The sequence below is a fragment of the Cryptomeria japonica genome, chromosome 10, assembly GCF_030272615.1.
Source record: "Cryptomeria japonica chromosome 10, Sugi_1.0, whole genome shotgun sequence".
Taxonomy (NCBI): domain Eukaryota; kingdom Viridiplantae; phylum Streptophyta; class Pinopsida; order Cupressales; family Cupressaceae; genus Cryptomeria; species Cryptomeria japonica.
This window is the reverse complement of record NC_081414.1, coordinates 505179675-505204319: the sequence shown is the minus strand read 5'-3', so window position 1 is coordinate 505204319 and position 24645 is coordinate 505179675. Positions and strand designations below refer to the sequence as shown.

At 37.2% G+C, this 24645-nt stretch overlaps 1 protein-coding gene across 1 annotated transcript; it reads left to right on the top strand.

Annotated features, from left to right (window-relative positions):
* Window positions 1-18968: 18968 nt before the first annotated feature.
* Window positions 18969-20154, top strand: LOC131079669 (phospholipase A1-Igamma1, chloroplastic-like). Its single transcript, XM_058017679.2, has 2 exons — window positions 18969-19252; window positions 19362-20154. The coding sequence occupies exons 1-2, from the start codon at window positions 18969-18971 to the stop codon at window positions 20152-20154; spliced, it is 1077 nt and encodes a 358-aa protein (XP_057873662.2).
* Window positions 20155-24645: the final 4491 nt, after the last annotated feature.

The following is a 24645-nucleotide window of genomic DNA, read 5'->3' as shown; positions in this document are numbered from 1 at the left end:
TCTGAAGCGGCATGTCGACCCCAAGCAGTTCGTAGATTTCAAGGGGTACAAGGGAGCAAAGCGGCATAACACATTCTTACCAGTCTTCATTTTTGTCAAACCAGCAACTGGTATTTTGTATGAACCGATAATACTCTGTGATGAGTTACCAATCGGCATTTTGTGATGAGTTACCAATCCACCGATTGTTTGACAGGACCGACACACTAACGGCGCTTCTTGTGTCATATTACTGAGTATGTCTAGATCCATTGAACCTAAGAAATTGTAATGTAATCCTATTGGACCGACATGAAATCAGATTCCTTTTAAAGGACATCATATCTAGGGTTTTAGGTTGTTGCTAGAAGGGTTTATGTTGTGCTAGGGTTTAAGGTGGTTGATGAGTTGTTGTAAGAGTGATCTTATCTGAGAAGATCAAGTTGTAACTGAGTGAGAGACAAAGAAGACTGAAGTAATGTTGGAATGCATTAGCTGTGAGCTATACTGGATCTAACCAAGCAGTCTATGCTATTAGATAGATCAAACACTTGTTGATTACTCACATCTTTGACAAGTTTGTAGCCCTTAACCGGTAGGCCCAAAAAGCCTTTTGTAAAATCCTCTCACAAGGTGGTTCACCTTTGTGAATCTAAAATCCTCTAGCAAGGTAGTCTTTAATCGAACTTATCTCCTAACAGAGATTGAGATTCCTAACAGGATTTGTTCTGGTGAAGAACATTGTAAGACCTTAATCGGTCTGACCTTAACCGGTCTGGTTTCTATTCTGCAAATAGTGACTTGTGAGTTTCATCTCACCGTGGTTTTTCCCATTTGGGTTTCCACGTCAAATATCTTGTGTTATGGTTGTATTGCTTTTGTGGGTGAATGCTTTATTTTCATTTTGGTTTGCATGTGTGATAACCGGTCTGTCTGTTAAACTATTTTACCAGTTTATCTTCAGACTGTTTAAGTGTTTTAGTGCAGATATTTTTTGCATACTAATTCACCCCCCCTCTTAGTATTCATCAGCAGGCACCTAGAGCATGGTATGAACGCTTACACTCCCATCTTGTGAAGATTGGATTTGAAAGAACAAGTGAAGATAGCAATATCTATTTGAAGTCAAAAGGAGATCAAATTCTGATCTATGAAGTATTTGTTGATGACATAACTTTTGGTGGAGATGACAAGATGAGTCATGATTTTGCAAATGAGATGAAGAAGGAATTTGAGATGTCACTTATAGCGGAGATTAAGTTCTTCATTGGACTACAGATTCAACAAATGAAAGATGGTATCTTTATCACTCAGTCCAAGTATGTCAAAGAGGTGTTGAAGACCTTTGGCATAGAAGACAGCAAACCGGTTGGTACACCGATGGTGACCGGTTGTAAATTGTCAAAAGAGGATGACTCAACGTTGGTGAATGAGAAGGAATACCGATCAATGATTTGTAAGTTGCACTATGTAGTACATAGCAGACCAGACATTGCACATGCAGTGGGCATTACTGCATGGTTCCAGAAAAGTCTAAGAGAATCCCACTTGGTAGCAGTCAAGCAGATTCTTAGATATCTAAAGGGAACTATTGACTATGGATTATGGTATCCATATAGTAATAATTCCAACCTGAAAGTGTTTACAGATGCTGATTGGGCTGGTAATGTGGATGACCGGAAGAGCACAACCAATGGTGCATTCTTTCTTGGTGGTAGACTAGTCTCATGGATGAGTAAGAAGCAGAGTTGTATCTCCCAGTCTACAGCGGAAGCGAAATATGTTGCAGCATTTATGAGCTGCACCCAGACAATTTGGATGAAGCATGTATTAAGTGGTTTCAAAGTTCCTGTATCTGAACCGATGAGTATATTCTGTAACAACACAAGTGCAATTAATATTTCCAAAAATCTGGTTTTACATGCTAGAACCAAGCACTTCAAGCTCAAGTATCATTTCTTGAGGGAGAAGGTTCAAAACAAAGAGGTTGTATTGGAACATGTTTCCAGTAAGGAGCAATTAGCAGACATATTCACCAAGCCTCTACCGAAGGCTACATTTACCTATTTAAGAGGTGAATTAGGGGTGTTGCCCCTTCAAGAGGTGAACTAAAGGTGTGTGCTCCACATCAGTCAGGTATTGCATTAATAAATCTTTTTCAGGATTGGTGTGTTGAAGGATGCTACTCCTTAGGGGGAGCAGCATAGTGGAACATAGTTGTTTGTGCCTCCACTTTGGCATTGTTGTCAAAGGGGGAGAAGATGTGAAGCGGAGAAGATATCTACAGTATTGGGGAGAAGATGTGAAGCAAAGAGATATCTTTGTATATTGCCATCAATGCCAAAGGGGGAGATTGTTGGCATATGTGCAGAGCTTGATGACATGATGATATTGTATGTTGTCATTGATGTCAATATGCTGAAGTATGAACTGGTATATTGAAGCAAGAAAACTGGCAAGAGAACCGGTATGATATTGTGAACCGGTATATGCGAAAAAGTGAAGCGGTATGTTGGAATGAGAACCGGTATATGGGAAGTTCTATATCGGGGTTTCATTTGGCATGACTATCGATTGGTAGTCTTAGCTTCAGGGTTTCTGGTTGATGCATTCAAAGCCTGTGTGATTCAACTAATGACATCTTGTGATGAGTTAGCATTGTAATGAAGATCAGATCGTGTTGCCATGTCAACCTTGTGCGCGTGAAGGATTTCCTTGAGGATCTTGCATGGAGCTTGATACTATCTACCTCGGGAATGTGTGAAGTCTCTATAAATGGTGGAGAGCGCGTGATGGGTTATCAACTTCCTAAAACGGCAAAGAATGAACGTTGGAGAATGTCTTGAGATTTGTTCAAGACTATTGTGTTCAATGCAATATGATTAACGATCAGGATTGAACCGACTGAATTGTTAAACCTAAATGTTTAGGGTTTAGGGTTTATGCTACCGACCTATCTGTTTCCTATAAGGTCAATGACGTTTTTCATTTTGAAGTTGTTGGCAAATGTTATGTGTGTATCCAAGTGAAGAGATACTTGATTCTTGCCAGACTGGAGAAGTGTGTGGATACCTGCAGAGTGTGATTGCAGAAGCAAAGGAGCTTAAGTGGATCTGCCTTGGCATTGTGTGTTGTTATCAGATCAATGTATTACTTGTTGACTTCTAGCCATTTCACCAATTGGAAAATCCCTTAACTGGGTAGCTTTAACAAGCTTTTCTGTAAATCCTTTAATAGGGTGACTCAATTCAATGAGTTCTTCAAATCCTCTTGCAAGGTAACCTTTAACAGGATTCTAACCTTTAACTGGGTATTTAGCCATCCCTTAACCGAGTGATCCCTAGCAGGATCGGTTCTTCGCAAAACCTATTGTAAAATTCTTTAACCGGACCAGGCTCCTAACAGAGCGGACTTCAGAAGAGTTCTAAGAACAGCTTGTGGGTATTCATCCCCACCATGGTTTTTTTCAGTTGGGTTTCCACATGAAAAATTTGTGTGTCATGTGTGATGCTTTTCATGTGATGCCTTAATATTTTTTGTCAAGTGGTAAGGCATGTTGAATAAGTAGCTATTGTATTTCTAATGATATATTACTTGTTTATGCATACGGGTGAAGTGGAAATGAGATATGAGATTGTGTGGAGATCTGAGTGTTACTGGTTTATGTCTTTCATATTCTCACTGTGTTTTACCAGTAGTGCCCTGATTTAGACCGGTGTTACTGTTTACCAGCTAAGTGCACTCTTTGTAGTCAAACTAGTTCATGGAAAGTTTTTTTTGTCTGTACTTATTCACCCCTCGTCTCAGTACCAGTTTGGTACTAATTGTTCATCATTATTCATCACTAGGAAGATCAGTTCGGGTCTGTGTACTAGAACCAGGAGCCAGAGCCAGGACCAGGGAACCTCCAGATTCATCGTGGAGGACTTGGAGAATATTAATAGGAGTATTATTAAGAAAAACACTGATTTGATGCACTCTCTTAGTTGAGTGCTTGGTCTTGTTTTTTGGTTTAGCTTTTTTCTTTTTTGTTGTCGGTCTATGTGGGGCTCGTCCCCTGTTCAGCTTAGTTTTTTGGTCTGGTTGGTTGTTGGCCTTGGTCTGTAATACTTTGGGTTTAAGGTCCCTATAAAACCTGTTTATCTTTATTAAAAACATAATGAAACTAAAAGTAATTATAAAGAAGCACAGTTCATTGCAATTAAAAGAAAACATTAATATATTCAAAGACTTAGAAATATCCTCTTTATTCCTTCAATGTCAAAATGTGAGTTCACGGACTGAACACTTTTGTACAATAAAACTGCATAATAAAGAAAATTGTACTACCCCTTTCCCCTTTTCTCCCCCCCCCCCCCTTTTTCTATCTATCATTTTATCCATTTATAACTAAAGTCTGTTCCATTTTCAAAAACGGTTTGTTTAAAAGTAACGGTCTTCAAAATGACTGCTCTGAACATGATTTTAAAACAAAAATTATCAAATAAACCCTATTCATGAACCATTAATCTCATGCTCCTTCTTCTTCATCGGGCACTGGATTCAGTGCTGCAATCTGATGGTCAATCATGTCTGCTTTCCTTTCTTCTTCAATCAACACCTAAAGGACTTCAGTAAATTTATCTTCATCAATTATAGTTGCTCGAACGTAGTCACTCATGTTGAGAAGGATATCATCCTGCAAATACTCGACATTAGGTTGGATCAAGGGGGCCTTTTCCTTTGAGCACCATCCTTGATGCTATTTGAAAAGATTAGTTATCAAGAGGTTGCTCTCCCTATAGATGTCACTTGTGATTATCCACCTGATCCGCGATTTTCTCTAAGAGGGTAATAGCTTTTCTATATTGGCTGAAGTCGATATGCTCTTTCCATGCAAAAGACCATAATTATTGGATGATATCTTCTTGTTCCATTTCTGGCCAATTCAACTCTAGGTTTCGAAATGGCAGTTCGTCGTCATGAGGTAAAACAATTCTGATAGGGACAACTCGGGATAGCACACACTCCTTTAGCAGTTTTCAAAAGGTGGTGTATTAAATTTTGTCTATAAGGGTGATAATATCAAGTGCTACAACACATGTTGTCACCTTTATGTGTCCTCGACTACTTAATCCTATCATTAATGATAAATCTTCCTAATCAGCTTCTCGAGAAATATGTACAGCATGTTGGCACGGTAGGCCGAAGTTGGTAATGGAACAAATGATTTCCTTCACAGAGTAGATAAACTCGAACATTTTTTGTCAACGGCTAATTATAACATGTTCCCTTTCAACGCTCATGTCGTCACCTCAGTAGGCCTGTTGCATCCTTGAGAAATGTGCCAACTATGTCGGGGGGTGGTCTGTCCTTGAAGACTTCATGAATTAACACAAGCGTATCGGGAAATTGGGTAGAATCACAACCTCCGAACTGCTTCAAAAATCAATCAAAAACCAAACTTTCTTGGATCTTCATGAATAGCGATCGACCTTTTGTGATTTCTCACAATCATGTCAGGTGATCAGGAGTTTTCAAAACTTGGGAGCCCCACGACATGATCAATAAGGCAAGGGACCGGCTACTTAGTTTTGAAAATTCACAAATCCGTGACTCGAGAGCCACATTATTCAAGTAGCAAAATTAAACTTTTATGGGTAATAGAGGGAAAGGATTAATATCTATAATTAGGATGGCTAATGAGGGAGCATAATAATTCAATATTTTCATTATTTATTAAATAATAAAAAATATTTACTATTTATTATTTATTATTTATTATTTATTATCTATCAAATGGTGCTTCTAGAGGAAATCTGGTCCCATCAAGGCTAGGTTGCATTATTAGAAACAAGGAGGGGCAATTCATTTCAGCCTTGGCCTCTAAAATTCCACAAGACACTAATAGCATGGTAGAGGCTTTAACTTCATACAAAGGATTAAAACTAGCTTTGTCCTATCACATTGTTAAAATACACATAGGAGACCCCCGAGTTATTATTAATGCTCTCAATTCTAAACAAGTTTCAAATTGGAGGTTTCGTTATATCTTTTTCAGAGATTTGAAAATTACTAGAGAATTTTGATGATTATGCGGTAGCACATTGTTATAGAGAGGCAAACAGTTTGGCAGATGATCTTGCCAATGCAGGGGTACACATTGATAAAGGGGAATTGATTTTATCTTGCAAAGACTTCATTACACTTCTTAAAGTAGCAAAACAAGTGATTTCACTAAAAATCAATCCATCGGAGAAGAACTTCAGAGTGTTCATCCTTAAAACTGAATTGAAAGATGATTCCCTTGATCATAGGTTCGTGCTCTCCCTAACATTTATTTTTCTGTGCAGGTTTTCATTTTCCCGAATTTGAAATAGCAGATGTGCTCGCTAGTTTGTGTGGCCCACTCATGTTATTTATTTGGCGCTTTCACCATGTGTTAAGCATGTTTTGGATCATTATACTTGTATTAATGAGGAGATGTTGAAATATTTCATATCTTTCACAAACCGTCTATTTTCAAATTACTATCAAATCAGCATGTGTAGACTACTTAACGACATATTTTAAAAAACTCTTTCGTATCCATGTTTGACACTTGGTTCTCTTCCCATATTTGATAGCCAGGCCATTTATAGAGACTCCTCCAACTTCAAGTGCCATCGCCACCATTTTCAAAATCTTTCTTTTCCTTGGACCATGTGTGCATCACGAAGAGGCTTGAGCACTGCTTCCTCTTCTACATCCCATATTTATGCCTAGTCCTTTTCTTGGCATTTCCATCCTAGATTTTTCTTCCTACAAGGCATAATAGTTTATCATTTCTTGTACAACTGCATCACCATTCCAAATCTTAAATGGAAAAAGCCCATTTCAGGTGTTGTTACCATGTCCCACATGCGTGGAATTTTCAAGATTGACGGGTGGGGGATAGAATGTTCAATTTACATCATTATTGGTGAGGATTTCTTGAATGCTAACTCCCCTAGATGTATTTTCCCATCGCTAAGTATTGTGAAAATTCCTCGAATAGGTTTGATTCAATTTAGGATTGGAGTATGTTCCACAAAGTGGCTGGCAAATATGTTACAGAAGTGTTTATTATGGGAAATGGTGTAAAAATTGTTTTATGAAATGTATCATGGAAAGGCTTCGATTGGGGGTTCATTTCCAGTAAGATATATAGAGGATCGACCTATTTTTGTCAAAGTATATGAGGCTATTAAGATTGGCCTCGACACATACAATTGTAAGCATTTTTAAAGGGAATTGTCATAGGTTGCATACATTCTTTCTCCTCCAATCGCTCAACACATCTCCGAGGTCTTATTTTCTCTTCACATGCTTCTTGATTACAAGACTATTGTTATTATTCCACTTTATATGCCTAGGAATGTGGATTTTGTTCTAAACACCAAAGTTTATCGAGCTAAAAGGGGAGATGGTGACAAATTGCATCTGCTCGTCTCCATTGCCATAGCTTCACACATTGTTGAGGTTCTCCACACTAGCCCATCTCATCTACAGAAAGATAAACGAAAAGTAAAACTTTTTGAGAAATGAGGAATGCTCCCATATTTCTTAACTTTCATATGCTTACTTGTTTCGCTAGTTAGCTTCTAGTTCTATACATTTGTATACATGTCTTTAGTTTATTATGTTGGGCTTTGATTAGTTAGTATGTAGTGATGGTCTAAATATGTTGCTATTTGTAGGACATTTATGACGTGCTTTATGTATCTTTTATAATTATTTTCTTATTAATGCAAGTATGAGTTCTACCCTTTACCTTAAAAAAAAATGCAGTTAGACCAACTGCATAAACTGCATAACCACAACTACCTACTTTAAAACACATAACAATATGTAATATGCCAACATCATCTCCATATTATATTGTCCTGCAAAAGTACCAGGGGACCACCCTAGAGGCTTACATCACAAAAATTGTTAATTACATAAAATAAATACATATTTTTTTGACAAGTTCTTTTTTTGAAGAAAATGAATAGTGAATCAAGTGGACTTCCATCAAACTACATCAGTCCCTAATTCCCGAATCATAAATACTAGATTATTGGACAATAATCTACATTGAGGTCAACACCGAACCCCTTAGCTATCTCCAAAGATCAAACTTCACAATATATACGTTCTTCAAATCTATCAACATCTACAATGAAAGCAAAAAGGAAATCAAGAAACTCATGTAAAAAATGCTTTTCATGAAAAGAAAAAGAACCATCTCAAATAATGAATGTACGTAGCAAGAATGGACCTCCTAGCCTCTTCCATCTTAAATTGAAAACCGTGGATGATCACTATTGGAACTAACATTACTGAAATAAACTTGCACCTCTTTTCTATGTCATTGAAATAAGAAATATTTCTATTTGAGTAGGTCAAGAACCTTGTATTAAATTTATTTTATATAATGATTCTAATAGTTTACAAATTAGTTTTATGCACTTCAGTGAATAATAAATTATTTAAACACTCACCAAAAAATTAGAGTGTCAAACAAATGCTCATAAATTGGAAAAACAATCCTGATCTCCACACCTTTATAAATAAAACTCCAATTAATTTTTAGAATTTTTACTTACACCTCATCTTCACAAGTGCCTCCAAACATTGGAAATGAAATGCTGAAAAATAGTCTATAAATTTTAACGCTAATATTTATATTAACACAAGTCAAACATCTATTCACCATGTATAAAAATTGTGTCCTCATTTCCAATGTTGCAAGTATCCTTCTCTTTCCCATATCGGGTGTAGCTATACATTTGCCTTTATAGAACTTGGTGATATTTTATGTAGCTTTCAAATTACTTGCAACAAATGCAATAGATGTTTGGCTCAAAAACTATCTTCAAACGGCAAGGCAAAGGAATTTTGCAATGCTCTTCAACTTCATTCATGAAGCTTTCAATGCCATTCTTCCCTCTCATGCTAGGAACTTCTCATTGGTCCAAAGTTCCTATTAGTCACCATTTATATAAACTCTCCATGTGCATATCAAATTCCTTCATCACCTACTTTGAAGCATTTTATACAATATAATACTTCAGTTTTATTATTTTTTATTAAAGAATAACGAAATGTAATGAGGAGTAATCCATTTAGGCTAACTGTATAAAATGCATAAATATAACTACCTACATTATCATGCATCATAATGGGATAGAGAGAAGAACATGTAGCTATAATTTGGAGAAAAATATGCCAAGTAAGGATGGAGGGTGTTTTGGTTAACGATAACTTCCAAATTTTGGATCAAAAGACTCTGTAGATTTGTCTCTTCAAAAATTAATTGAAAAGTATCATACATGATAGGATGGTGTCATAGTCCATGAATTTCTACTTATTTAAAGTTTGAGATCATCTATCATTGTCTTCCATACACGTCTCTAACACTCTCTATGTTTAGATCTGAACATAGACACATGAAAGGAGGGGAAAATGTTATCTTATATAGGGGCTTTCCTACATCAAAATCCATGCTGGTAATTATATCTCCACTGCAACAATGCTTGATGAATGGAGAGCTTGTCCTCAAAAACTAGAAAGGTTGAAACCCTTAATGGAAATGCTTAAAATGATAATTATTACCTTTGATATGAAACCTTATCTTGAATTCTTGCACAATGCTTCATGTTACTTGATTGAAGTTAATGCACGCCTTCATCATGATGGAACATTTAAAACTTGATCATTATTGTTGAAAGAAAGACGTTGATTTGAATGTTTGACACCTTGATTGCAGACCTGTGGTCAATTACTAAACTTGTTATCATAGGATTGATAGATCATTTACATTAGTTACATTTAAAATGAGAAAGAGAGAGAGGGTTGTATTTATATGCAACTTGCACCATTTCAGATTTAAAGTTTGATGAAGACAAACGTCAAGGACCTCTTTCTTGCTATCATCAAAACCAATCATTGTAATTCAAAATCTGTAGCCAAAAAGATTAGATTGTAGGGGTGTTGGGAATCCTAGTCCATGGACAAGGGAATTGGGTGCCCCAGTCTCAATAATTTACTCAAGAAAAAAGGTCATGAGAAGGGTATTACACCTAGTTTCCAAAATAAGTCCCACAAATAAGCATAATCAGATGTGAACCAGATATAGTATCCAAAGTGTTAGACCCCACATCTTCAATAGTTAATGCAACCCTAATTTCGTACATATATTAGTTAGTTAAATTGAAATGGTGATTGTGAATTTATTCCATTGGTTGTGTCCTTCTACTTAGTTGTATGTATCTTCTTTGATTATGATGAAAATTAAAATAGCTCTAACATCTAATTTTTTGATGTGATGAACTAATAATTAATAATCAATAATTGCTTATGCATTTATGAAGTATTGAATATGGATTAAATTTTTTATTCATTGGAATTGATGAATAATTAATTTATGTGTACGGCTATTGAAATTTGGATAGTCATTAATATGATACTAAGATAATTCAATTGAATTTTCTCATTGTATAATGCAAGAAAGAGGGTGTGCAAATAAAAGAAAGGAAAGAGAAATAAACCTGATCAAATGCCCCATGAATATTTTTTAAGGATAACCTATGTGCTATAAATGGGAATGAAAAAATGTAATTACCATGCTTATGGGGTTCTTATATTAAGGTTCAAGTAGATATAATTTTAATTCATGTAATGAAAAGGGAGCTTAAGGTTTGGAAATCATTGGGTTATGTCAAAACTCATATGGGTCTTTGTATTGGTGTTCCTACTTCCACTACAATAATGTTTGATGAAAAGAGAGCTTCTCCTCATAAAGGAAAAAGGTTGAAACCTTAATGGATATTCTTTAATTAAGAAATGCTACCTTTGATATGAAACCCCTATCTTCGAGTCTTACACAAGGATTCATGTTTCTCGATTGGTATTATGGCATGCCTTAATCATGGAGGAACTTGTAAAACTTGATCTAAAGTATTTATTAATCATTTTTTAACATAATTTTTTTTTTTATAATTAAACTACTAATTTGGGCCAGTCCCCTGCATTAATCTAAAATAAAATCATATCATTGTGAAATCCCTTCTGAGATAGAGTATTCCTTCTGATATTTCTCAAAAATCACCTAGCATGTAAATACAGTTTCTACTGACATATTACAAAATTGCCTGAAAGAAGATATGATTCATAAGCATTAAAATTTATAGATATTTGTTCACCGTCTAATAAAACCTACCCATATAAGTCTATTCCCGATTTAGCCTATTAAATAAACTTATTTTGCCTATTAAATTAACTTATTAGCTAAACTATCTACCTTGTTTAGCCTATTAAATAAACTTATAGGACATTATGCCAAAAAACTCAAAACAAAGGGGCTTTGCTAACATCTCTAACCTTAAGTATTGTCCTCCATTTCTTCATTTTCCATGGGCCTTCCTATTTCCATATTATTTCAATGACTCTGCAGCTCCAAACTTGCCATCTCCATGAACTTTGTTATCCAGTTCGGCTCTAGATTCACCACCACATTTGTCCAATTTAGAAGGAAATTGAGATTCCTCAATGTTTTTTCCCTATGGTCCTGATATATTCCATTTCATGATCGAGAAGAATGGTTGGCAATTTTTGGATATCCTCTCCCTTTTTGTCAAAATCCTTGGGTAGAGGAATCCAAAAATTCTCACAATTCCTCAATATATCCTCCATGTTACCTAGGAATTGAGATTTTAAAATGGCCTTGTCGAGATTCCTAGCCAATTCCTTGCTTAGCCCCCTGTCCAATGCTAAAGCTAAAAACAATTACTTACAATTATTGCAACACAATTAAATTCCTAACTAATTTTATTTACTCCAATAATAGGAACTATATATTTCTATCAATAATAATTACTATTTTTCATACATTCATTATAATTTTTTAGCTTAGTAATAGCTAAACATCTTGAATTCACTAACTCTAATCCACATGATTTCATAAATTTAATAGAAATCCAAAAGGGATCTATACTTCCACCCATCGGATAGAGTTGCCCTATTATTTGTAATTCAATGCGAGCCACAATGTTTAATTGATTTTATAACAACTCTCAATTAATTTCTTATAAATTGGCATTCTTAAACCCATTATATAAAACTTGTTGTGATGAGCCAAGCTCCAAACTACTATATATACTCAATGACTTGATATTTAGGCTCACAAAATATTTTTAAATTTATAAAGGAAGTCACAAATGATACAAGGATAACACCTGACTTGAAGTCAAATATTTTTCACATTTTTTAGAAAGTCCTAATCTGGATTTGGGTGAACGAATAGTGGATGTGTAGTAAAATATGAAACTGAAATGATGGAGAGACAAACAATAGTGTTAATATTTGATGTTTAAGTTCTCTTATAAATATCTCAAATACTTCATCAATAAATGCAAACATATATATTTAAACATAGACCTATTTTTTAAAACATAAAACACCACAATCAAAATATATGATTTCAACACAAAACCATAAAATTTGGCATCAACCTAGATAAAATCTAATCAAATGAATATTTTTATATCATGAACATTTCTCTTTTAGTCCACAACTTGTGTCATGTGTGATGTGTCTATCCTAATTACAGACATGATCCAAATTACAAATGCCCCTTTGAAAAGTGTTCACTTGCACATTCAACAAAATTGGAAAATCGTGGTCAACTTTTGATACCAATATTATACCTAAACAAAATATCTTAACACAAAAATTCCTAATATTTCCTTTTAAAAATTAAAAGGATGGAAAGGTAAAAACAAGCTTCATAGGGTTACGAAGATATTGTCGAGAGACACCATGGGTTTTAGATCCCCTTGCAAAAGCTGACAACCTAACAATTAGAAAATTATCTAATGAAAACTAAAGAATCTTATGGAAAATTGATTATAGTTTCAAACTAAAATGCCCCATCATTGAATGTTGCAATGAGTCATCCAAACTAGTATATATTCATGCAGGGACTTGATAATTTAGCTCACAAATATTTTAAAAAATTATAAAGAGAACTACAAATGATACAAGGATAACGCTTGACTTGAGCTCCAATATTTTTACAATTTTTACAGAACCCTAATTTGGAGTTAGGTGAATGAATATTGGATGTGTAGGAAGATATAAAATTAAAATAATGGAGAGCATAATGATAATGTTAATGTTTAATATTTAAGGTCTCTTATAGATATCTCAAATATATCTATCAAAAAGAAAAAAAACTAAAGATATTTGTAAATAACTTATTTTATTGACTTAAGGGTTATGGTAAATAAGAATAGTTACATTTCACTTTCTAAGCATTAAAGAGTTAATTTTATTTAAGATTTTTATTTTTAGTTTTAATTTTTTTATAAGTATATTCTTCCATGTTTTAATTTCTATGCCTGCTAGTTTTTTATGTCTTTTTGTCATTCTAAAACATCTCAACATAGTAACTAATCAAAATTGATGTTTCTCTATTTAATAAAAAAATATTTATTAGTGATTAAAATTGAAAAAAAAAATTGTTTATTTCTTTTTGTCTCAAATGTCAAGTGAAAAATCATTGTTGGGAATCCAAATAGTGGTAGGGAGATCAAACCATAGGAAAGTGAATCTAGTGAATAATCTATGTGAAGACCTATCAAACTATGGAGAGCATCAAAACACTTCATTTTAAATTTGTTTTGTATTTGTAAATTTGAAAAAATATACTTAATTTATTTTTTTATAAAAGATGTTTTAATTAATTGTTTATATATTATGAAAAGACTTAAATAATCTATGTGAAGACCTATCAAACTATGGAGAGAATAAAAACACTTCATTTTATATTTATATATTCAAAAAAATTTACTTTATTTTTTTTTTTTTTTTTATAAAAAATGTTTTTGATTGTTTATATACTGTATTAAATACTAGACTTTACAATGATATCTCCATGGGGACGTTTGCAAAGCCCTTCATTACTTAAAAACAAAAAAAACATTAAGGCAATCAAATGCTCTGGCGCACTTTGCATTAATAGAAAGAAATAGCGGTCATGGGTTTTGGTAATTTGAAAGTTAGGAACCCCAGGCCAGACAATCTGAGCGTGGCGATCAAAATTATTATGATTAATTCATGAGATAAATCGTGTGAAGGCGGGTGAAAAAATATAATGTAATGCAATCTGTGTGGAGAAGCTTGACCCCTTCTGATTATAGACTTTGAATAAATAGTATTAATCTTGTGTCTGAACGTTAGGTTTGAAAACAACAACGCGGGAAGAAGGAGAGAAGTCAAAGCCTTATATGCCCAGTTCTCGTCAACATTAATGTGCAACAACAAGAAGTTCAGGTTGGAACCTGAAAATTCAAATTCTACTTTGTCTACTATTGTTGTCACAGGCTTTGGGAGTCAAGCCCGTGCGGCACCGAAAAGTCCCGTCCCGACTCGGAATAAGTCTGCGGACTGAGGCCTTCGGCCTACGCCTTGTCCCTTGTCCAAATTACGCTAAAGCGGAAATGCGCAAATAAGAAAGCAGACCGAACTTCTCTCAAGTAATGACACAGAATGCGGACCATAAAGATAGACTGCTAAAGAGTTTTAAGGGTGGGGCGAGATGCCCAAATCCTTCATTATGAATCCAATATTTACATTGTCGGATAGAACACAGTATTGAGGAATACAGGTCGCCCCCGAATGAATGTCTAGCCAGCCAACTTGGCTTAGAACAAGAATACAAAGAGCCCCTTGGCTCAAACAGAGATCGGCTTGCTCAAGAGGAGGACCAGTTCGCTCCTCGAGTCTGCCTGATCGCTGGAATTACAAAGTCGCTCAAGACTTCAAATGCCTTTGCCTTCACACCGAAGTCCTTCGCTCCAATCTCGCATCCAAAACTCCATGCGAAACTCCTTATCCAAAAATGAGCTTTGCGCTCAGCTCTTATAGAGAAGGCTCGGACCCAAACAAAGGAGCCGTTACCCAAATAGGACCGGTCCCAAATGAATTTCCGCCAATGAGAATTCGGCGCCCAAATAGGTCCGGACTTAAGTGCTTAAATCCGCGCCAAAAGAAATCCATCGGCAAGTTCATGTCGACCCCGCCAAGGAATAAATTTATGTCGGTCGCGCAAAAAGGCTAACTCCATGTCGGCCGCACAAAAGGGTAAATCTCCGATGCAAAATAGAACCCCACTTAAAAAAGGTCCGGCCCAAAATGATGTGCAAGTGATCCGCCCAATGCAGGTCCGTTACATCCTCCCCCACTAAACTAGTGGCGGCGCCCTCGACGCCAGCGCCCCTGCACAAAGCACTAGGAGGCCAAATTCCAAAAAACTACTCCTGTCTAGGAGAGCTCCCCTTGGAGAGGAACTCCATGATGATCTTTTCATCGCGCCAAAGCGCCTCGTTGTGCACCCATGAAGCCGAGTCGCATTCCTGTCCCTCGAAAACTACCAAAAATTCTCGGATGCCCATTCTGCCTCCTCCTCGAGTTCGCATCGCAAGAACTTGGCTGACTCTGCGGTCCGGATTGTCCAACACATTTGTCGGGCCCCTGTGCGGAATGTTCCTTGTCAGGTCTTCCTTATCTGGGTGGTGCGGCCTTAACTGAGAAACATGAAAAATAGGATGTGTCTAAAGGTGGAGGGGTAGGTCGAGTTGGTAGGCGACGGGACTGATCTTCCGGACCACTTCGAAGGGCCCATCAAATCGCCTAACCAAAGAAGCACTCAACCCCTTTGGAACTTTGAATCGATCCTGATTCATTCGAACCAAAACTTTGTCCCCAACGTTGAACTCCAATTTACGCCTGTGCCTGTTAGCAAATTTCTTCATTCTGTCCGAAGCCTGGGTGAGATGGTACCGAGCCAAGTCTACCTTCTCATTCCAGCTCTTCAAGTGCTCTGTCGCATCAACATTCGCACCCTTGTAGCCCGCCATGACTGTATGAGGCGAAAGTGGTTGTTGGCCCGTTGCCAATTCAAATGGACTAAATTTGGAAGATTCGCTCTTCTGCAGGTTATAGGAGAACTAAGCCACGTCCAACAACTTTGGCCAATTCTTCTGGTCCGAGACTAGGAAATGCCTCAAGTAGTCCTCTAGTATGTCATTTATCCGCTCTGTCTGTCCATCGGTCTGGGGGTGGAACCCAGAACTCATCAAAAGTCGGGTCCCAACTAGTTTGAATAGTTCTTGCCAAAAGCTCGAAGTAAATCGTGGATCTCGATCACTCACGATGTTCAAAGGGATTCCCCAGTTCTTGACCACATTTTTAAAGAAGAGTTCGGCCGCCTCCTCGGCTGTGCAAGAAGTCTTGCATGCAATAAACACTGCATATTTGCTGAACCTATCTACAACGACCATTATGCTAGAAAGTCTGTCCACTTCTGGCAATTGTGTGATGAAGTCCATACTCACACTTGCCCAAGGTTGTACTGGAACGGGGAGAGGCTGCAACAAGCCCGCTGGCTGCAATTTCTGAGCTTTGTCTTGTTGACAAGTGAGGGCACTTCTCACGTGCCTCTCAACATCATCCCGCATATTGGGCCAGTAAAAGCCTCTTTCCAACAAGGCCATCGTTTGCTTCTGTCCCGGATGTCCTGCCCAAACGGAGTCATGACACTCCTGCAAGACTTCCTTGCGAACTTCTCTCCACTTCGGAAGGTAAACTGGGTTGGTGGCATAATACAGAAGCCCATCCTGAATCGTGAACTTCCGTGTTCACCCAGCTCGCACCTGCAAAACAATCTGCCATGCTTGCGAGTCGTTTTCTAGACCCTCTTTGATCCTTTCGATCATGTCTTCATTCAGCACAGCTTGACTCTGGCCCAAGAGTTCTAAAGCACCAAGTTGTGTTTTTCGGCTACCACATTGTGCCAGCCCGGGTTGTATACCAACTCGAAATCGAATTCTGCCAAGAATTCTTGCCACCTCGCCTGTTTCGGGGTGAGCTTGGACTGAGTCTTAAAGTATGTGGAGCTGACGTTGTCTGTTTTCACTATGAACGGCACGCCCAACAAGTAGTGCCTCCAAGTTCTCAAACAGTGCACAATAGCAGTCATTTCTTTTTCGTGCGTCGAGTAGTTCCTTTCCCTGTCATTGAGTTTCTGGGACTCATAGGCCACTGGATGCCCATCCTGCATCAGAACTCCGCCCATGGCATAATCGGATGCATCGGTTTGAACTTCAAATGGTTTGCCGTATTTCGGCAATGCTAAGACTGGCTCCTCAATCAATTTATCTTTCAACATCTCGAATGTTGACTGTTGCTTGTCGCCCCATTTCCACCTGCGGTCCTTCTTCAGCAGGTCCGTCAAAGGGCTCGCAATTCGGGAGTAGCCTGCTACAAATTTCCGGTAGTAGTTAGCTAATCCAAGAAACTGTCTTACCTCGTGCACATTGTGGAGTGGCTCCCAGTCTCAGATTGCCTCAAGCTTTTTCGGGTCTGGTCGGATCTGGCCATGTCCAAGAATATGACCTAGAAATGACACTTCTTCCTGTGCAAAGGCGCACTTCTCCTTCTTTGCGAACAATTGATGCTCCCTCAACAAAGCGAACACCTCTTGAAGGTGTCTCTTATGTTCCTCCAAGTCTCGACTGTACACCAAAATGTCATCCAAGTACACAACTACACACTTGTCAAACAACGGTCGAAACACATCGTTCATCAAAGTGCTAAAGGTGGCAGGAGCATTAGTGAGGCCGAAGGGCATGACCAAAAATTCATAGCTACCATATCTCGTCGTGATCGCGGTCTTTTCCTCGTCACCCGGCGCGATCCTGATCTGGTAGTAACCCTGCCTCAGATCCAACTTGCTAAACACTCTTGCATCAACCAGTCGGTCAAAGCTATCCGCTATGAGGGGTAACGGATACTTGTTTTTGATTGTGAGCTTGTTCAAAGCCCAATAATCCATGCACATCCGAAGACTTCCATCCTTCTTGCGCTGGAACAAAACTGGGGCAGCATAAGGCGACCTAGACGGACGCAAGTAACCCGCCTCCACGAGTTCCGTCAGCTGCTTCTTTAACTCCCCCATCTCTGGTCCGGAGAGGCGGTAGGGAGTCTTCGCTAGCGGTCTTGCTCCGGCCTCAAGTTTGATCCGGTGATCTACATGCCTCCGTGGTGGCAAAACTGCTGGGAGACTGTCTGGCATTACATCCGCAAACTCAGACAACACTTCTTGGATCGCCGAGGCGTTGGAGGGTCCCGAAGACTCTCCTTCGTCCCAATCTCCAATTAGTGCGGCCAAGAACAACTCTTCCCACCTTCCTCTGCCGACCTGTTTAGCACTTAGTGCATTCAAAAGGAGATCCTACTCCATGCTCTTCACCGTCGGGATCAGACTCGGTCTGTTCGGATCCAATACGAGAATGCAGCCCAAGTGTGGTACTACTGCCGCAGATGCCAACCTCAAGAACTCTTGCCCAAGTATGAGGTCGAATTCGTTCATCCCAATGGCGATTAAGTCGAGCGCACCCTGCCACGATCCAACTCGAATTACTTCCTTGTGGATCTCGCCGCTCACCTGCTGTGCGGGTGCGGTCACCGCTTTGAACTAATTTGAAGTCGGCTCGATCTTGAGTCCAAGCTTCTTCGCTCGGCATGCGGAGATGTAATTGTGTGTTGCGCCTGAGTCCACCATAGCCAACACCTTCTTTCCACCAAGGAAAGTCTCCACAAAACATAGCTCATGCTTATCGGCCCAATGCAGGTCCGTTACAATTGTAGTGCGTGATTTTCTATTTATAAGGTGCTCGATCGTCTTAAACCTTGTATTCATTCTCAAACGCTTTAATTTGTCTGGCTGATCATTTGTTGACATCCCAGAGATGAGACATTAATTATTTGATTCCTTTTTATATATTATCAGTCAATCAATGGTTGTATTTCCATTGCCCCAGCTTGAAGATAATGCTGGATTAGTACCCAGTTCCCAAACTAACTCAACGGGAAAGTAGCCTCAGCTATGTGAGGAATGGAGAGATATACAAGGTGCCCATAATTGGAATGGTTTGCTTGATCCCATGGTTCCCAATTTGAAAGCTGAAGCTCTCAGATATGGGAATTTGGCACAGCTTTGTTACGACGCATTTGGTGGCAAAAGCTACTCCAAAAACTACGGCACATGTTATCACAGTAAAAGAGATCTGTTCAATAAGATGGGCATGTCTGAAAGTGGCTACCAAGTCACTAAATATATTTACGCCAATACTGATGTGTTAGATCAAGTTTTTGGTGAGAAACCAAAAGACCAAGGTGTTTGGTTGGGTTTTATTGCAGTTTGCACGGACCCAAAAGAGATAAGAAGGTTTGGACGACGAGACATAGTGATTGCATGGAGATCGAGGAACTCAGACTACTGAAGAATGGATAGAAGACCTGAGAGATATTCTTGTACCTACAAGATTATCCTATAGATGCGAGAGGACAGGCAAAGACCAAGGGCATCATTTCGCGGATGGAGTACTAATTGTGAGAGGATTCCTGAGCTGCTATACTTCAACTCTCCGTCACCGTCAAGGTGCTGCAGGAGCCACTGCGAACATCAGCACCAGAGATTTGGTAGTCTCGGAGATAGAACGATTGCTTCAAGTTTATGAAAAAGAGATGGACAATTTAAGCATAACATTTACGGGACACAGCTTAGGAGCTGCTCTTGCAACCTTGAGCGCTTATGATATCAAACAAATGCTTTGCACTAAGCATAATTTTCATCAAATTCCTGTTACCGTCTTCGCTTTTGCCTCTCCCCGGGTAGGAAATCTTGCGTTTGCTAAACGGGTGGAGAAGATTGGAATCAAAGTGCTGAGGTTTGTTAACAAGCGTGACGTGGTTCCCAAAGTGCCCGGAGTTTTTATGAACGAGAACATGGGATGCCTCAGCAAATTGCTGCATTGGCTTCCGTGGACATACTTTCATGTTGGCGTCGAGCTTCCCTTACACAACAATTCCCCATTCATTCAGCACACCCATAATCTTGCCTACTTTCATAATTTAGAGCTCTACTTGCATTTACTGGACGGGTACGTTGGAAGTAAGCAGCCGTTTTCTTGGAGTGGAAGAGATCATGCTCTGGTTAATAAGAGCTGTGATTTATGGCGCGAGAAATATGAAATTCCTCCAAAATGGTGGCAGCAACAGAACAAGGGTCTCGTTAAAGCTCCAGATGGCAAATGGACGCAGGCATCGATAAGATTAGAAGAGGAATAATTCCTGTCTCACTCAAGTCGTACTATGTCGACATGACATCTTCTGCGCTGCAATGTCAACACAACTGTGTTGTGTATTGAATTATTCTTTTTATCTGTCCAGATGGATATATTTAACATGTTTTCACATTCATTATTGAATTAAATTAACCTCCAAGCTTAACCTTAAGCATAGAATAAAATCAACTAACTATGGAGGACTTCATAGCTGTGGATTAGCTTTTGGCTGTCACAGAAAACAATCGTGTGCAATTAAAATTAAAATCTGGGCACCTCCCGTTGTCCAGAAAATGTGGAGAAAGAGTGGCAGAGCCGGATATCATTAGTAATTTTATCTTGCAAAAACTTCATTACACTTCCCAAAGTAGCGGAACAATGATTTCAACTAAAAATCAATCCATCAGAGAAGAACTTCAGAGTGTTCATAGATACTAGTTCCCAAATCATAGATACCAGATTATTGGACAATAATTCATATTGAGGTCAACACCAAACCTCTTAGCTATTTCCAAAGATCAAACTTCACAATATATACATTCTTCAGATCTATCAACATCCACAATGAAAGCAAAAAGGAAATCAAGAAACTAAAGTAAATAAATGCTTTTCATGAAAAGTATCATCTGAAAGAAAGAATCTAACTTGAGATGATGAAAATTCATCCATCCCTCAGTACCACCGGCCTCCCGTAGATCTATTTTATGCTCTATCCATTTTATGTTGTGTTAGATTCCACAAAAGCATGAGCATATGACTTCTTAATATCTTCAATGTCAATAGAAATACGGATGGCCTTGACAACCCAAAATTTTGATGGCATACAAAAACTAAACATTATTATACTTAAAAGTGTCAAGGTATCAATAATAAATTAGATATGCATATGACGTTCTTCAAATCTATCAAAGTATTATACTAAGCATATGACGTTCTTCGAATCTATCAACCTCTACAATGAAAATGAAAAGGAAATCATGAAACTAAAGTAAAAAATGCTTTTCATGAAAAGCATCATCTCAAAGAAAGAATCTAACTTGAGATGATGAAAATTCATCCATCCTTCAGTACCACCGGTCTCCCGTAGATCTATTTTATGCTCTATCCATTTTATGTTGTGTTAGATTCTCCAAAAGCATAAGCATATGACGTCTTAAGATCTTCAATGTCAATAGAAATACGGATGGCCTTGACAACCCAAAATTTTGATGGCATACGAAAACTAAACATTATTATACTTAAAAGTGTCAAGGTATCAATAATAAATCTCTCCATAGATATATACTCATCACCTCTTAGGATTATTTTCAATACATTTTTAAATAGCACTTGATTATGACCTTTGACTAATTCCTCACAACCAACACTCTGATATTCACATTCTTTCAATATCTAAGATAGAAGTACTATTTTCCTAAATAAGAATTTTGTGCTTGGTGAAAATTTATATTCTTTTCCAGTAGGTACCTAATGCCCCTCCAACCACTACCTTTGACTCTAAATTTTATGCCACACCTAAAGATTTAGAAAAGAATGAATGTACATAGCAATAATGGACTCTCGCCTCTTCTATCTTAAAATGAAAACCATGGTTGATCGCTATTGGAGCTAGCATTACTAAAAGAAATTTGTGCCTGTTTTCTATGTCAATAAAATAAGAAATATTTCTATTTGAGTAGGTCAAGAAACTTGTATTAAATTTATTTCAAATAATGATTCTAATAGTTTATAAATTAGGTTCATGCACTTCAGTGAATAATAAGCAATTTAAATGCTCACTAAAAAATTAGTGGCAAACAAACGCTCATAAATTTGAAAAGCAATCTTGATCTCCGCACCTTTATAAATAAAACCTCAATTAATTTTTAGAATTTTTACTTACACCTCATCTTCACAAGTGCCTCAAACATGGAAAATGAAATGCTGAAAAATAATCTACAAATTATAACACTAATATTTATATTTAACACAAGTCAAACATCTATTCACCATGTATAAAAAATGTGTCCTCGTTTCCAATGTTGCAAGGATCATTCTCTTTCCCATATTGGGTGTAGCTCTACATATGTCTCTAGAAAACTTGGTGATATTTTATGTAGCCTTGAAATTAATTTCAACAAATGCAATAGATGTTTGGCTCAAAACTATCTTCAAACGACAAGGCAAATAAATTTTGCAATGCTCTTAAACTTCATTCATGAAGCTTTCAATGCCATTCTTCCCTCTCATGCTAGGCACTTCTCATTGGTCCAAAGTTCCTATTAGTCGCTATTTATATAAACTCTCCATGTGCATATGAAATTCCTTCATCACCTACTTTGATACCATTTTATACAATATAATACTTCAATTTTATTATTATTGATTAAAGAAGAATGAAATGTAATGAGGAGTGATGCATCTAGGCCAACTATATAAAATGCATAACTATAACTACCTACATTATCATGCATCATAATAGGATAGAGATAAGAACGTGTAGCTAGAATTTGAAGAAAAATATGCCAAGTAAGGCTGGAGGGTGTCTTGGTTAACAATAAGTTCCAAATTTTGGATCAAAAGGCTCTGTAGATAAAACCAGAAAAGAATTTCAATTAGGTGGTGTGTGCATCCAAAAATGGCTAGATACTTTTGGGATAGATGGTGGATGGTTTTTTATTATCCACCACATTGTAATTATGAGGTCCCTTTTTATTTTTTGAAGAAATTATACTGTGAGTTTGTAATGAACCAAAAACCAAATTATTTTGACATTAAGTCATTCTAGGGTGTTGGTCGTGGAATGCCATAGCATAGATTAGGGGCACGGAGTAATAATCCCTACCAAATCCACCCATAGTTCCACTTGTTGCTCCATCGATTCCTGCAGATGTCCAAAATACATCATTCATTTCGACATTAGATGCTTTGACTTCCCTCACAGGAACCTGAGTGAGCAAGCTGCTCACATGGCATCTGCTCCTTGATGGATGCTACATATGTGTTCGAGTTGTCATGAGACGTGTGTAGGTCCTACTGCTGCTGCAGGATCTACTTCAGTTCCAGCTGAGCATGATGCAGCAGATGATAGTATGATGGCATCTTATATGGATTTTCTTTGCGCGGATGTTCATCTTGACCAGGTATAGATATATATACATGTACATGTCAATCTTTTAATACTTCATTAAATATAGGTATAAACTAAGTGCATCTCTTTTTTTTATACAATCTAATGCTTCATTAAATAAATTTTGTTTATGTAGATAAGGACTACACCTAATATTAGAGTTAATATTGCATCTACTGGAACACAACTCGGCACACCTTATGGGGTATAGTATAAATTTCTATCTAGACATTGTACTATCTTTTTAAGTTAATATGTTATCATCGTATACTATATAAATTTTCATGTTGATACATTGAATGCTTCTTTCTCTAGGATTCAAGTCATGAGGGACCCTCTACATCACATCGAGAAGAGGGTCTAACTACTGTGACACCATCTATGGTATGTATCTTATAATTCTTAAATTAAATATGAACTCTTACAACATTGTAACTTAACTTGAAATTATTTAGTACACATATATATGTTCACTAAATATGATTTCATTAAATGCATGTATGCAGGTGGACACTACCATTAGGATAGGTTATCCTCATAATTTTGATCAAAGCCAATTTGAACGCACATCGACATCCTTTGAGGTATTAATATGTAATACTTAATTTGATCTTATTTTGACTCTTAATTTAAGATTTAATTGGACACTTTGAATTTGACCTTGTACAGGAGTTAGCTAGCACTACATTTGGTGTTGATACTGCACAAGATACTGCTAGAGGATCTGATGAGCATATGGTAAGTTTGTAACTTAATTTATGAATTCTACTATATTTGATAAATGATTCTTTTAATAGTTAATTTCAAGTAATATTTTAATATTATTTTTTTATTGTACAGCATGAGACAGGTGGATCTAGACCACGTCTCGGGGACAAGAGAGATACTACTAGAGGATCTGATGAGCATATGGTAAGTGTAACTTAATTTACAAATTCTACTATATTTGATAAATGATTCTTTTAATAGTTAATTTCAATTAATATTTTACTATTATTTTTTTCTTGTACAGCATGGGATAGGTGGATCTGGACCACGTCCTGGGGACAAGAGACCATGGGATGTTATTGATGATAGCACTTAGATTTTACTATTTATTTGGCTTTGATATGTACTTTTTTATGGACTTTACACATTTTTTTACATGTGCACATACTTTATATATATATGGATAGTTGCATAATAGGATTAGATCATATATATTTTGGTGCATACTTTATATATTTTGTGCACATTAGATATTATGTGGAGTGAACATCATGTTACCATCTAGATATATATATATGGATTAGATATTATATGGATTATGTGGACTTGAAATTTTACTGTTTATTTGGCTCTGATATGTACTATTTTATGGACTTTACATATTTATTTGCACGTGCA